Source organism: Urocampus carinirostris, chromosome 3 (assembly GCF_059441175.1).
Source record: "Urocampus carinirostris isolate Australia breed hairy pipefish chromosome 3, RoL_Ucar_1.0, whole genome shotgun sequence".
Classification (NCBI taxonomy): Eukaryota; Metazoa; Chordata; class Actinopteri; order Syngnathiformes; family Syngnathidae; genus Urocampus; species Urocampus carinirostris.
In genome coordinates, this window is record NC_142351.1 from 14,123,987 (window position 1) to 14,138,558 (window position 14,572).

At 41.5% G+C, this 14,572-nt stretch overlaps 2 protein-coding genes across 3 annotated transcripts; one reads left to right on the forward strand and one right to left on the reverse strand.

Moving 5' to 3' along the window:
- Positions 1–1,630: 1,630 nt before the first annotated feature.
- Positions 1,631–7,031, reverse strand: LOC148368760 (heat shock 70 kDa protein 1-like). 2 transcript variants are annotated; one of them, XM_088330789.1, is made up of 2 exons: positions 6,885–7,031; positions 1,631–3,682 (listed from the first exon to the last, which is right to left on the reverse strand). In XM_088330789.1, exon 2 carries the CDS (start codon positions 3,652–3,654, stop codon positions 1,735–1,737), a length of 1,920 nt encoding a protein of 639 aa, XP_088186915.1. In that variant the 5' UTR covers positions 3,655–3,682; positions 6,885–7,031; the 3' UTR covers positions 1,631–1,734. The 2 variants fall into 2 exon arrangements, with proteins under 2 accessions (XP_088186915.1, XP_088186914.1); XM_088330788.1 differs by lacking the exon at positions 6,885–7,031 and adding an exon at positions 4,827–5,187.
- A 129-nt stretch (positions 7,032–7,160) lies between these two features.
- On the forward strand, positions 7,161–9,697 carry LOC148368761 (heat shock 70 kDa protein 1-like). The gene is made up of 2 exons (XM_088330790.1): positions 7,161–7,327; positions 7,642–9,697. Exon 2 carries the CDS (start codon positions 7,670–7,672, stop codon positions 9,587–9,589), a length of 1,920 nt encoding a protein of 639 aa, XP_088186916.1. The 5' UTR covers positions 7,161–7,327; positions 7,642–7,669; the 3' UTR covers positions 9,590–9,697.
- Positions 9,698–14,572: the final 4,875 nt, after the last annotated feature.

Genomic DNA, 14,572 nt, shown 5'->3' on the forward strand with positions numbered 1-14,572 from the left:
CTTGGTTTTGTCATTGCATTTTGTCTTCCCTCATTATTATTGGCAGCTGGCATTAGTTTTTATGGCCTTCTCCTGTGAAGTGTCATAGCCACCTATGTGGACAGGTGCAAAAAAATAATGTGTTTCCCAGTGTTAAATTGTAAATGAAAAAAATTCCTGCAACTGAAAATGTAAGCTACATATTGGGGCGGCATTTGCTCAGGGGGTAGCGCACTCGTCAAGAGGTCGCAGGTTCGATTCCCGGCTCCTCCTTGTTTTACGTCGAAGTGTCCTTGGGCGAGACACTGAATCCTTAATGCCCCTGATAAGCAGGTAGTTTGCATGGCTAACGCTGCTATTGGTGTGTGCGTAAGTGTGAAGCACATTGTAAAGCGCTTTGTGAGGTCTTCATTGACTTGAAAAGCGCTATATAAATGCAGACCATTTACATTTAGGCTTTGGTGTCAATTTGGAAGCAAATATAATCAATTTTTTAGAAAACTTTCCAGTGACGAAGCAAGTGTTCCTTTTCTGACTGAAACATTGCGGGGGAAATATAGTCGGGTCAGCGTTTGGAGCAGGGGTGTCAAACTCATTTTAACTCGGGGGCCACACGATAGAACAAACATTCTGTCGGGGGCCGGACTAGTAGATTAAAGAGAAAGAAAAAGAGAGATAAAGAAATAAGAGTAAGAGGGAGGGAAAATGAGAGAGGGCGGGACAAAGAAAGAAAAAGAGAGAGGGAGAGAGCGTGAAAAACAAAAGAAAAAAAGTCGTGAGAGATGGGGAACAGAAAGGGAGAGGAAGTAATAAATCAAAGAGAAATAGAAAGACAGAAGGAGAGAAAAGAAAGCACGAAAGGTATGAAGAGAGAAAGAGAAAAGAGACAAAGAGCAACAAAGGAAGAGAAAAAGAGAGACACAGAGATTGAAAGAGACAGAGACAGAGTGGGAGAAAAGGGGTGGAAAAGAAAGAAAGAGAAATAAATACAAGTACAATGTCTTTGTGAGAGGCACCTGGCTTGAGCAACATCAAGTTAACATTTCAACCTGCAGCTTGTTTTTCTCTTGCGCTTCTCTGAGTGTTGTCTCGCAGGCCAGATTCAATCCCTTAGCGGGCCTGATCTGGCCCGCGGGCCGCCTGTTTGACACCTGTGGTTTGGAGGATGAGGAAATCATCAATGATAAGTCACTTTAGAAAGAAGAGCTTTGTTTTAGAATATCAAGAACAGCAGTGGCAGGATTCAAATAGAAAATGTGGGAAATATCTTGGTCACTTTCACCTCAACTCCTCTCAGGCTTTATAAATAACTAACGGATGGTATTTTTTATATTTATTTGAATTTATGACTTATGTACACAATGTACTCAACATTAAAACGAAAAATCTAATTTTCCAAAGTGTTTTAAGTCCAAGGCTTTAGGGATGGGTTCCAACGAGCTGTACTTGCCCAAGACACACCACAGGAAGTGGTGCCCCTACAACTCAAGTGGTTAAGGGATTCATAAACCGTGATAAAAATAATGAATAAAACTTAACAAGAGGTCAGGCTTTAAGACCTGCAGAGATTATTTGACTTCCACAGCTAAAGGAAGTGAGGGAAAATGTGCGACAAAGCAAAAAGAGCCGTGAGAAAGACAAACACTATGGATCAAATTGTTGTTGTTCAATTTTATTTGTATTATGTGTAGATCATAAGGAACATGCCATTTTGACCAGAAACATTTTTTTAATGTTTACAGTCCAGAGATGCTCTTAGTCTACCTCTTCAATGGTGGGCCCCTGGGCACCCTGTCCATCCTGCCCCCCAAAACCCGCGCCAGGCCCGGCCCCCTGATACAACTTGCTCATGATTGGCTGACACACTTGTTCAAGCTCCTTCTGCTTGTGCAGGAACTCTTCCTTGTCGGCCAACTGATTGCTCTCCAACCAATTGAGGATCTGCTCGCACTTTTCCAAAACAGTCTTCCTGTCCTCTTCGCTCAACTTGGCCGCCAGCTTCTCATCCTGGAGACTGCTCTTCAAGTTGAAGGCGTACGATTCCAGAGCGTTCTTAGCGGCGATCTTGTCCCGCTGCATGTCATCCTCGGCTTTGTACTTTTGAGCGTCGTTCACCATCTTTTCGATATCCTCTTTGCTGAGACGGCCTTTGTCGTTGGTGATGGTGATCTTGTTCTGCTTGCCGGTGCTTTTGTCTTCCGCCGACACGTTCAAAATGCCATTGGCGTCCACATCGAAAGTCACCTCGATCTGCGGCACACCGCGGGGTGCCGGCGGGATCCCGCTCAGTTCAAATCTTCCCAGAAGGTTGTTGGCCTTGGTCATAGCCCTCTCACCTTCAAAAACCTGGATGAGGACGCCGGGCTGGTTGTCAGCATAGGTGCTGAAGATCTGCGTCTGCTTGGTGGGGATGGTAGTATTGCGTTTGATGAGTGGAGTCATGACCCCTCCGGCCGTCTCGATGCCCAGCGATAGAGGCGCCACGTCCAGCAGCAGCAAGTCCTGGACGTTGTCCGAGGAGTCTCCTGTGAGGATGGCGGCCTGGACAGCCGCACCGTATGCCACCGCCTCGTCTGGGTTAATGCTCTTGTTCAGCTCCTTCCCGTTGAAGAAGTCCTGCAAGAGTTTTTGGATTTTTGGGATTCGCGTGGAGCCACCGACCAGAACCAATTCTTGGATTTGGCCCTTGTCCATCTTGGCGTCCTTCAAGGCTTTCTCCACCGGCACCAGAGTTCCCCGAAACTGGTCAGAGCACAGCTCCTCAAAGCGAGCCCTGGTGATGGAGGTGTAAAAGTCGACACCCTCGTAGAGAGAGTCGATCTCTATGTTGGCTTGGGAGCTGGACGACAGCGTTCTCTTTGCCCGCTCGCAGGCCGTTCGCAACCTCCTCAGGGCCCTATTGTTCTGGCTGATGTCCTTCTTATGTTTCCTTTTGAACTCAGCCACAAAGTGTTCCACCATGCGGTTGTCAAAGTCTTCTCCACCCAGGTGCGTGTCTCCAGCAGTGGATTTCACCTCAAAGATACCTCCCTCGATGGTCAAGATGGACACATCAAAGGTTCCACCGCCCAAGTCAAAGATGAGGACGTTGCGTTCCACATCGTGACCTCTGTCCAGACCGTAGGCGATGGCGGCCGCCGTGGGCTCGTTGATGATCCTCAGGATGTTCAGTCCGGCGATGACGCCTGCATCCTTGGTGGCCTGCCGCTGCGAATCATTGAAGTAGGCAGGGACAGTGACCACGGCGCTGGAGACCGCTTTACCAAGATAGGCTTCAGCAATCTCCTTCATCTTAACCAACACCATGGAGGAAATCTCTTCTGGGTTGAAGGCCTTCTCCTCCCCTTTGTACTGCACCTGGATTTTGGCTTTCCCTTCATCAGCAATTACTTTGAAGGGCCAGTGCTTCCTGTCCGCTTGCACCACCGGATCGTCGAACCTCCTGCCGATAAGTCGCTTGGCGTCAAACACTGTGTTGTTAGGGTTCAACGCCACCTGGTTCTTGGCAGGATCACCGATGAGTCTTTCAGTATCGGTGAAGGCCACGTAGCTGGGCGTCGTTCTGTTGCCCTGGTCGTTCGCGATGATCTCCACTTTGCCATGCTGGAAAACACCAACGCAGGAGTACGTGGTACCCAGGTCGATGCCAATCGCAGTGCCTTTTGGTGAGACCATTTTGTATATTGTCTGTCAAGATGCTTGTCTGTTGAAAACAATACAGAAACACGTTAAAACATTTGTCAATTGCTTTTCGTCAACAATTGTTTCAATAAAGTCATGAGTGAACTTGAGCCGGTACCAGAGGTGGTCAATTTTTTGTATTTGTGGGCCGCATTGGGATAAAAGATTTGGGCAGTGGGACAGTCATGGAGACGTATCCAATTTTTATAATTTATTAATAAATATACATGCGTTGTCATGAAACGGAACGGGACTGTCTTGAAACGGGTCGGGAAGAAGGAAGTTGGAACACATTTGCGTAGACGATCTGTCACTTTAATTGAGAAAAAAAAGTTGCTTAACACACAAACGGACCAAAAACAAAACAAAACAGGCTCAAATGCAGGCAAAACTACAGACTAGGCATTTAACGGGATTCAACAGAACTTGCAGGAATCTCTCAGAATGTTACACCGAAGTGCACCAAAGTCCAACAAGCACAACAAGAATAAACAGGTATCAAACAGGCATGAACAGGTTTTCAACAAGGGTAAACAACAATCTGGCAAAGGGCAGTTCCAAAAGGCGCGTTTAAGTACCCGTAGGAGTAATCAGGAAAATGCAGGTCAGCCGGTTTCAAGGGGCGGGGCCAGCTGGGCGCCATGACAACCGTGCAGGACATGACATGCGTGTTTCTTTTATATATTGGTTTTGAAATACTGGTACTGGAAATAATCACAACAAAGCATAATTATACATTAAGTTTTATTTTGATATTTAGTTGTAAAGTATTGCTGTAGTCTGAGTTCTGAGGAAGTATTTCTGTAGTTGGATTTTTGCAGTACTTCTGTAGTAGAATTTCTACAGTATTTTTAAAGTAAAACTGTAGTTGTATTTTATCTTTAGTAAGATTTTTGTAGTTTTTCTGTAGTAAGACTTTTGCAGCGTTTCTTTTGAATTATTTTTGAAGTATTACTGTAGTTTAATTTTTGTTAAGAATTTGTAGTATTTCCGTGGTAGTTTTTGTAGTATTTCTGTAGCATTTTTGTCTGTCATTGTAGTTCTATTTTTGTCGCTTTTTTTACTGGTTAAAGATTATTTGTATCTTTAGGAGCCACTAAATAGAACATTCTGTTCGTTTAAGTACCTTTATATGAAGTTTCTTTGAGGAAAAAGAGTTAACTTACATAGAGAAGTGGTCTGTGATCTCTATGGCTATCGTTGTTCTCTTGTCAATGTTCTTTTGGAGCTCTTTTGAGTTTCCTGATGTGAAATATGTGCCTCGCCCTCGCCTTCGGCTGCTCTAAAGCACGCCAAACATTCAGACTAGGCGCTTCCAGGCCTTTCTCTAGCAAGCGAGGTTTTAAACATAAGTACGTCCTTTTCGTAACTTCACAATAAAGCAAGGCTATTTTAGAGCAACGGTCAATCGCATAGAAGACGTCGCGTAACTCTTATTTTGAAGTTAAATGTAGAAAGGTAGAAAGTAAATGACGGCAGTCTCACAAGAACATTCTGGAACCGTAGCGAATTAGAGCGAAACTACCTGTTCCGTCGTTAAAATTGTTTGTGACGAATACATTATTTAACCAGGGTTGGGTGTGGTTACTTTAACTGGATTACTTTCAATTACTTTTGGATTACTCCAATACCAAATATGCTAATAAAAGACAAAATAAACTAAATATGAATAAAATGACTACATTTTGTGCAGGCTTGGGGAGTAAAAGAAATACATTATATATCCAGGGTTGGGTAGGGTTACTTTAACTGGATTACTTTCAATTACTTTTGGATTACTCCAATACCAAATATGCTAATAAAAGACAAAATAAACTAAATATGAATAAAATGACTACATTTTGTGCAGGCTTGGGGAGTAAAAGAAATACATTATATATCCAGGGTTGGGTAGGGTTACTTTAACTGGATTACTTTCAATTACTTTCGGATTACTCCAATACCAAATATGCTAATAAAAGACAAAAGAAACTAAATATGAATAAAATGACTAAATTTTGTGCAGGCTTGGGGAGTAACGGAATACATGGAACGGCAAAAATGATGTTGGCAAGCTGTTTGGATTTATTTTCATTTTGTTTCTGTCGCATTTTATGTTCGTTTTGCCAGAGATCAAAGAGATCAAAGCCAGGAGAGAAAGCTTACCACGTGTTGTGAGTCATAATTGTATTCTTATTTAGTTTCTTTTGTCTTTTATTAGCATATTTGGTATTGGAGTAATCCAAAAGTAATTGAAAGTAATCAAGTTAAAGTAACCTTACCCAACCCTGTATATAACACAACTTGAATAATAATTAATTTTAAATTAATTGTAATTTGACACTGGTTGTATGAATGCGTAAGGGCTGTTTAAACACGTTTTAGAATGTCTTCAAACCTTTTTTGTATCAATTTTCATTCTTATTTCGTATATTGCAGTGTCTATTTCAAATGATAATAAGGTATATTTTTAATAGAACCTTGTCACTTTTGACTTGCACTTAAGTCCACTATTGTATTATGGACAGGGTTGGGTGTGGTTACTTTAACTGGATTACTTTCAATTACTTTTGGATTACTCCAATACCAAATATGCTAATAAAACACAAAAGAAACTAAATATGAATACAATTACTAAATTTTGTCAATTTATGGAACTAAAAAAACTTGCGAGTAAATGTTGTACTTTTAATAAATGGGAGAGAAAAATGAATGACGGGAAGGAAACAGAATGCATGATTCCAAACACATTATAAGCATTTTTCCTGTTTGGTATTTTGTTATTAAGGCGATCAATAGTGGACATTTTCAGGGTTGGGTAGGGTTACTTTAACTGAATTACTTTCAATTACTTTTGGATGACTCCAATACCAAATATGCTAATAAAAGACAAAAGAAACTAAATAGGAATACAATTATGACTCACAACACGTGGTAAGCTTTCTCTCCTGGCTTTGATCTCTTTGATCTCCGGCAAAACTAACATAAAATGCGACGGAAACAAAATGAAAATAAATCCAAACAGCTTGCCAATATCATTTTTGCCATTCCATGTATTCCGTTACTCACCAAGCCTGCACAAAATTTAGTAATTTTATTCATATTTAGTTTCTTTTGTCTTTTATTAGCATATTTGGTATTGGAGTAATCCAAAAGTAATTGAAACTAATCCAGTTAAAGTAACCCTACCCAACCCTGATAGTGGACATTTTCTTGATTTGTTTACTATAGCCTATTTAACATACCAGATACGCTGGACTTGATTAAAAACCTATTTAATTTCACAATCTATAAAAAAAAGATATACGTCACAAAAACAATTCTAGCTCGTTGATTCGAGAAAATTCTAGCGTTTGCAGTTTGCCTCAACTCAACGCGGTGTCCTTCATCAAGTTGCCGTGATTATATTCTGTTACCACCGAAACAGACTTTCAAAATTAAAGCATATTCCAACGTTTGACATACAAGCTAACACACTGGCACTTTATTTTGAAATTAAAAAGAGGATCTCGTTTTCTGTATAGTATCACTTGGCAGAGAACCACCTGGAAGCGACCAGAGTGACTGCTTGGCGTGTATAAAAGCAGCTGATGAACAAACGATACATAACAGAAATCTCGAAACAGAGCGACAAAAGCAAATTGAAGAAATCAACTTTATCCAGAGGGATAACTGATCACTTCCTACTGTAAGGTAATTCTTTATTCTAGAACAAACACATGAATGTTCTTAACTTTGATAATAATTCTAGTAATGTTACCATGTAATAGAATTGCATCCCTTAAAATGTTTTCTCTCTTGGTTGAACATTCGTCATGTATTGGAACCTAGCAATTTGTTTTATTACATTTTTATGCTGAAAATATCAAGATTTTTTATTCCAGATGATGTGATTTTGTTATTGGCTTGCCATTCTGAGTGTATAAAGACTTAATACCTACGTGTTGATGAAAAGCAATTGATAAATGTTTTTCACATGTTGCTTTAATGTCTTCCTCACAGACTGGCATATTGATAGACTATATACAAAATGGTCTCACCGAAAGGCACGGCGATCGGCATCGACCTGGGTACCACGTACTCCTGCGTTGGTGTTTTCCAGCATGGCAAAGTGGAGATCATCGCGAACGACCAGGGCAACAGAACGACGCCCAGCTACGTGGCCTTCACTGATACTGAAAGACTCATCGGTGATGCCGCCAAGAACCAGGTGGCGTTGAACCCTAACAACACAGTGTTTGACGCCAAGCGACTTATCGGCAGGAGGTTCGACGATCCGGTGGTGCAAGCGGACAGGAAGCACTGGCCCTTCAAAGTAATTGCTGATGGGGGGAAGGCCAAAATTCAGGTGCAGTACAAAGGGGAGGAGAAGGCCTTCAACCCAGAGGAGATTTCCTCCATGGTGTTGGTCAAAATGAAGGAGATTGCTGAAGCCTATCTTGGTAAAGCGGTCTCCAGCGCCGTGGTCACTGTCCCCGCCTACTTCAATGATTCGCAGCGGCAGGCCACCAAGGATGCAGGCGTCATCGCAGGACTGAACATCCTGAGGATCATCAACGAGCCCACGGCAGCCGCCATCGCCTACGGTCTGGACAAAGGTCACACGGCGGAACGCAACGTCCTCATCTTTGACTTGGGCGGTGGAACATTTGACGTGTCCATCTTGACCATCGAGGGCGGTATCTTTGAGGTGAAATCCACTGCTGGAGACACGCACCTGGGTGGAGAAGACTTTGACAACCGCATGGTGGAACACTTTGTGGCTGAGTTCAAAAGGAAACATAAAAAGGACATCAGCCAGAACAAAAGGGCCCTGAGGAGGTTGCGAACGGCCTGCGAGCGGGCAAAGAGAACGCTGTCGTCCAGCTCCCAAGCCAACATAGAGATCGACTCTCTCTACGAGGGTGTCGACTTTTACACCTCCATCACCAGGGCTCGCTTTGAGGAGCTGTGCTCTGACCTGTTTAGGGGAACTCTGGAGCCGGTGGAGAAATCCTTGAAGGACGCCAAGATGGACAAAGGCCAAATCCATGACGTGGTTCTGGTCGGTGGCTCCACGCGAATCCCAAAAATCCAAAAACTCTTGCAGGACTTCTTCAACGGCAAGGAGCTGAACAAGAGCATTAACCCAGACGAGGCGGTGGCATACGGTGCGGCTGTCCAGGCCGCCATCCTCACAGGAGACACCTCGGGCAACGTCCAGGACTTACTGCTGCTAGACGTGGCGCCTCTATCGCTGGGCATCGAGACGGCCGGAGGTGTCATGACTCCACTCATCAAACGCAATACTACCATCCCCACCAAGCAGACGCAGATCTTCAGCACCTATGCTGACAACCAGCCCGGCGTCCTCATCCAGGTTTTTGAAGGTGAGAGGGCTATGACCAAGGACAACAACCTTCTTGGAAGATTTGATCTGAGCGGGATCCCGCCGGCACCCCGCGGTGTGCCGCAGATCGAGGTGACTTTCGATGTGGACGCCAATGGCATTTTGAACGTGTCGGCGGTAGACAAAAGCACCGGCAAGCAGAACAAGATCACCATCACCAACGACAAAGGCCGTCTCAGCAAAGAGGATATAGAAAAGATGGTGGACGAAGCTCAAAAGTACAAAGCTGAGGATGACATGCAGCGGGACAAGATCGCCGCTAAGAACGCTCTGGAATCGTACGCCTTCAACTTGAAGAGCAGTCTCCAGGATGAGAAGCTGGCGGCCAAGTTGAGCGAGGACGACAGAAAGACTGTTTTGGAAAAGTGCGAGCAGACCCTCAATTGGTTGGAGAGCAATCAGTTGGCCGACAAGGAAGAGTTCCTGCACAAGCAGAAGGAGCTTGAACAAGTCTGTCAGCCAATCATGAGCAAGTTGTATCAGGGGGCTGGGCCTGGCGCAGGTTTTGGGGGGCAGGATGGACTGGGTGCCCAGGGGCCCACCATTGAAGAGGTGGACTAAAGATATTTAGTGAATCTTGAAATTTAAGGAGGAATTCCAATGTCACTGGTTAAATTGTCATGCTCATTATGATCTGTACTCAATACAAATAAAATTGAACGACACCTACTCGTTGATTGCGTCAGTATTTATTTTGCCGCTGGTGTTTTCACTTTGAGACGCGTTTTCTCTCACTTCCTTTAGCTGAGAAAGTCGCACAATAATATTTGCAGGGTCCAAATACACTCCAGTGTTAGGGTCTGCCCAGACTAGTCGACGGCAATGTTGTTTTGAAGGAATTTTGTTTACCAGAGGTCTCAAACTTGTAGCCTGAAGGCCAAATGTGGCCCCAGGATGATGGTTTGACGTTTATGTCCAAGTGTTGGGATGGTACACCCAAACATTGAAGTCAAACCGTTGCCTGTCACTAAAGTGGGGGCTAAACAATCACACATTGTAAAGTGTGCAAAATATGTTCAAAAATTAAAGGTCATAGCAACTTTTTTGGAGAATATTGAAAAAACAAAGGCTACAAAAATCGGTACATTGTAATGCTGGTCAAAGGGCTTATGTTTCTGTGTATTATTTGCCCTTGTGTAGGTTTTAAATCAGGTGACGGTGTTATGATAGTCTGTAGTTTGCTATAGTCTTTGATCTGTGCAGCCCTTTGAGACTTTGTGATTAAGGGCTATACAAATAAACACGACTTGACATACCTCTTAAAATGTGACAAAAAGATGATTACAGGCCACACTTATTTGCATAAATAAAACATATTTATTTAAACTAGTAGCCCATGTAATGGACAACAAAGAAAATTCACAATCATTGCATAACAGTCAACAAAAAAAAGATAAATCCATACAGAAAGAAAACAACAGAATACAATTGTTTTTTTATGGATAAAGGCATTTCTGACATCAGTTGACGGTAACATCCCATGAATGAATCATTTGCATTCTGACAATCTGAATATCTTTGACGCATTCCTTTGGACAACATTTTCACAAAACGGTCAATTCAAAATATTAATTTGAACGCTTTACACTGAAAAACACCGACAAGCAGATGATGAAGGCGCTGTATCTGAGTCAGATCAGGACGTTTCTCTTGCTACTGCTAAACATGGAAACCGGTCCTATCTGTTTCATTTGAGGGAGCAAAATCCTACCCAAAAAAACCAGCTTGGAGAGGGATGGGCTGCGCCACGCTGTACTTGCTTGAGACACACCACAGGAAGTGGTGCTCCTAAGACACAGGTGGTTAAGAGATCCGAGAACATTTGATCTACTATAATAAAATGTTGATTCAATTATAAATAACACCAATATGTTAAAGCTTTCAAACATGTTGAAATTCAAATCAACCAAAACAATTTCATAATGAGCATTGCATTTTTATTGGTATTATTTTTGTAGAATGTGACTTAAGAAACCTGTTTCTTTCTGTGGAGTGGCCATTTTGTAGTAGAGGTGATGTCATTGTATGACATGGGATTGATGTTGCTCGGGTTTAAGCTAAAAAAAACGTTGATGGTCACCTGCTTTCGGTAACACAGCCATGATTGGTCATGAGCTAAAGCCTGAGAAACATCAATGTCACTATGCCTAAGCACCAAAAAAAAGGCTTTACGCAGAGATGAATAATTACAGATGGGTATTACTTCGAAGCTCATTAGATGCTAACACTAGACTCGTATGGACCAGTGTTGGGAGTAATGCGCTACATGGAATGCGTTCCTGGAATGCAATTACTTTTCTCCAAAACGCGTACTGTAACACGTCATTGGTAAAATTCTGTAACGTAACTGTCTTTACAACATGATGCGTTATAAAATAAAAACAAACTTGGATTCCGGCCTTTGACAGTTCCTTTCCTGCTACTATAGTAACCACCGGCAACAGAATGGTAAACATATCAACATAGTCAAGCTGGGATTTTTATACCTACAAAATACAACTAAATACAGTTATGGTGGCGCCTTCTCAAGCACAGAGTACCCGGACGCGTAATTTCTCCCTACTGATATTCTGATATCGGTCCTACCGCATATATCGACGCTCCCCTACTTACAAACATTAAAGTGACGGAAAACGGTAGATACGAACATTTTTTTCGTGATGTTGAAAAATATCCGGACATTGCTGTAAGTTAGATTTTGTATTGTGCACATTTTTCTGAGTACAGGACAGTACTGTAGTGCTTCTTTCCGCCGCTACCCATTTTGTGTGTAAATATACTGTGGTGTATCTCCAGCGCGCAAAGAATTTCGACATTTTTATATTTTATTATCTTGTGCATCTATTTTATATGGTTGATGTAAAGTTTAAAGAAGAGGCGCGAGCTGTTTCATTTGAAATAAAGGGGAATAAGAAAGCTTGATGCGGTTGAATAAGTGGTTGGATCACTTTTTACCACGGAGTAAGAAATCGCTAACTCTTGAAGCCCATCTCCCAAAAGTAGGTAAAACTCAACTTTATCTATCTTTGTAGAGCATGTTGTTTTATGAAATGTTTATTTTTTTAGTACAAAACAATCCGGGTTACGTATACAAGCCTTAAACATACTTATATAAATCTTAAACATACCAAAAATAGCACTGAAGCAACTTACGAACAAATTCAAATTACGAACTATCATCTCGTTTGTAAGTAAGGCAGCGTCTGTACTCTCATCCAAGCCGTATTTACGACTATACAATACTGAAATCAGGGGGTCAGTTTGTATGCACATATTTGATTGTGTGTTACCAGTAGCAAGTAGTAGGCAGCGCGTGGGGGAGGGGGTGTGGCTTACACAGGAACAACAAAAGCAACGGGCCAAACATGAACACAGATCTAGTAGAAGGGTGCTGAAATTTGGTCTTTTTATTTATAAAATTATTTTTGCAATACACCATGCCAGAAGAAAAAAATACGTCTTGGACATTTCCTAGAAATTGAGAAGGAAATGTTTAGGTGGTTTTAAGACAAAATGGATATGGAGTGTCTCAACTGTAGTTTGCAAACTCTCAAGAGCGAACAAGCCGAGAAATATAAAGATTTTATCGCTTCCACACGTTTGTGTACACGTTTTCCTTTATCTGTTTATTTTGTAGCTATTCTAAAGCAGTTTTGGGAGGTCGGCTTCAATGTATGTACACTTATTCATAACTAGTTATGAATGCTTACTACTTGCGGGTATCAGTAATCTGTTGGTAAATTAAGTAAGAAGTAACTAACTAAATACTTTTTCAATAACACGCCTAACAACAGACCCAAGCAGAACAATATTGTTTGAGAATGTTTGTTACTTTCACTTTAAATAATGTATTTCGTCCCACTAATGGCTTAGACAAACTCTCCATATAATTAATCAAGTGTAACTTACGGAGCAAAAAAAAAAATTTTGGTGATGAAATTCAAAACTCCGAATTCAGAAAATGGGTGAAAAAAGGAATGCATTTAATAGGGTCAAACAATAAACAATATTCTCATACAACATATACCCACAAAACCAGATCAGCAAGCTTTATTACTGGAACAAAAATATTTCAAAACATACCGTATAATTCACACTTTTTGTAACAACAAACAACTCATTTATAAAAATAGGTTTAAAATCTGACACTGATTTCTTACAGTGTTGGGTTTCTTTTATTTTTTCCTAAAAGTCCACTGCTCCTCAAACGCTATTCATAGCTGAACTGCTCAATTCCCATTGAGGATCACTAAAAACAACAGCTGTAAATGAATTGGGATTTCCTTCATCACGAGGCCAACCTTTAGGTCCAGCAACATCGAGTGTTCCCGAGTGACGCACCTCAAAAACAATCATGGACGCTCCAAAAGGGAAGGTCGGCCGTCTGTTGTGCCAACACAGAAACATTCTGCCACTTTTGCATCTCAGCCTTTGACAAACACAAATGCTTTTCGGGCATCTTTCACAGTTTGCAGCATTTCATAGGCTGACTTCTTCCAATTCATGCCGCAGCTCACAGGTGGTATTATGTTTTTTTCTTTATAATTAACACAAACACATTTGTCTTCATCATAATTCAGGCCAAGTTCATTCATAAACTTGGACAATAAGAGGTACACATAGAAACTTCTCGTTGCACAGGATGTATGGAGGGGAACAATTACAGACGCACCCCTACATACGACCATTCGACTTAAGTAAAACGGTAGTACGAGCATTTTTTTCACGACGTTGAAAAATATCCAGACACTGCTGTAAGTTAGATTTTGTATTGTGTGATCCTTTTTCTGAGTACAGGACATTACTGTAGTGCTTCTTTCTGCCACTACTGGGGTGTGGCGCTGTGAGAGGTCACCCATCATCCACCCTGAAGAAGATATCCGGCTTCCTCTTCCTCGTTCGTGTGTAAACATACTATATCTTATCTCCAGCGCGCTAAGAACTTTGACATTTTTATTGTTTAGTATCTTGTGCATCCATTCCATATAGTTCGTGTAAAGTGTAAAGAAGAGGAGAGCCGTTTCATTTGAAATGAAAGTGGAGTAAGAAAGCTTGATGCGGTTGAGAAAATGGTCAGAAGGCTTTTTTTCGGCCACTTATTACCACGGAGGAGGAAGTCGCCTAACTCTTGAGGCTCATCTTCCAAAAGTAAGTTAAACTCAAACTTTATTTATCTTTATAGAGCATATTATTTTATGAAATGTTTGTTTTTGAGTACAGGACAATTCAGATTACTTATACAAGCCTTAAACACACTTATATAAACCTTAAACATACAAAATATAGCACTGGAGCAACTTATGAACAAATTCAACTTAGGAACGATCGTCAATAGGGCAGCGTCTGTAATGCCTACACTTCCTAGAATTTGACCAAAAACAAACAAACAAACAAACACTCAAACTGAATCAACACAAACAGAAACAGTGATTCTTACATTATAAGGACACTTGAAGAAGGATTGTATTGTTTAGATTAACTGAGCACAGTTGCTATGTACCGCTGTGTGTTGCTGGTTAAAACCCCCCACAATAGTCTGTGACG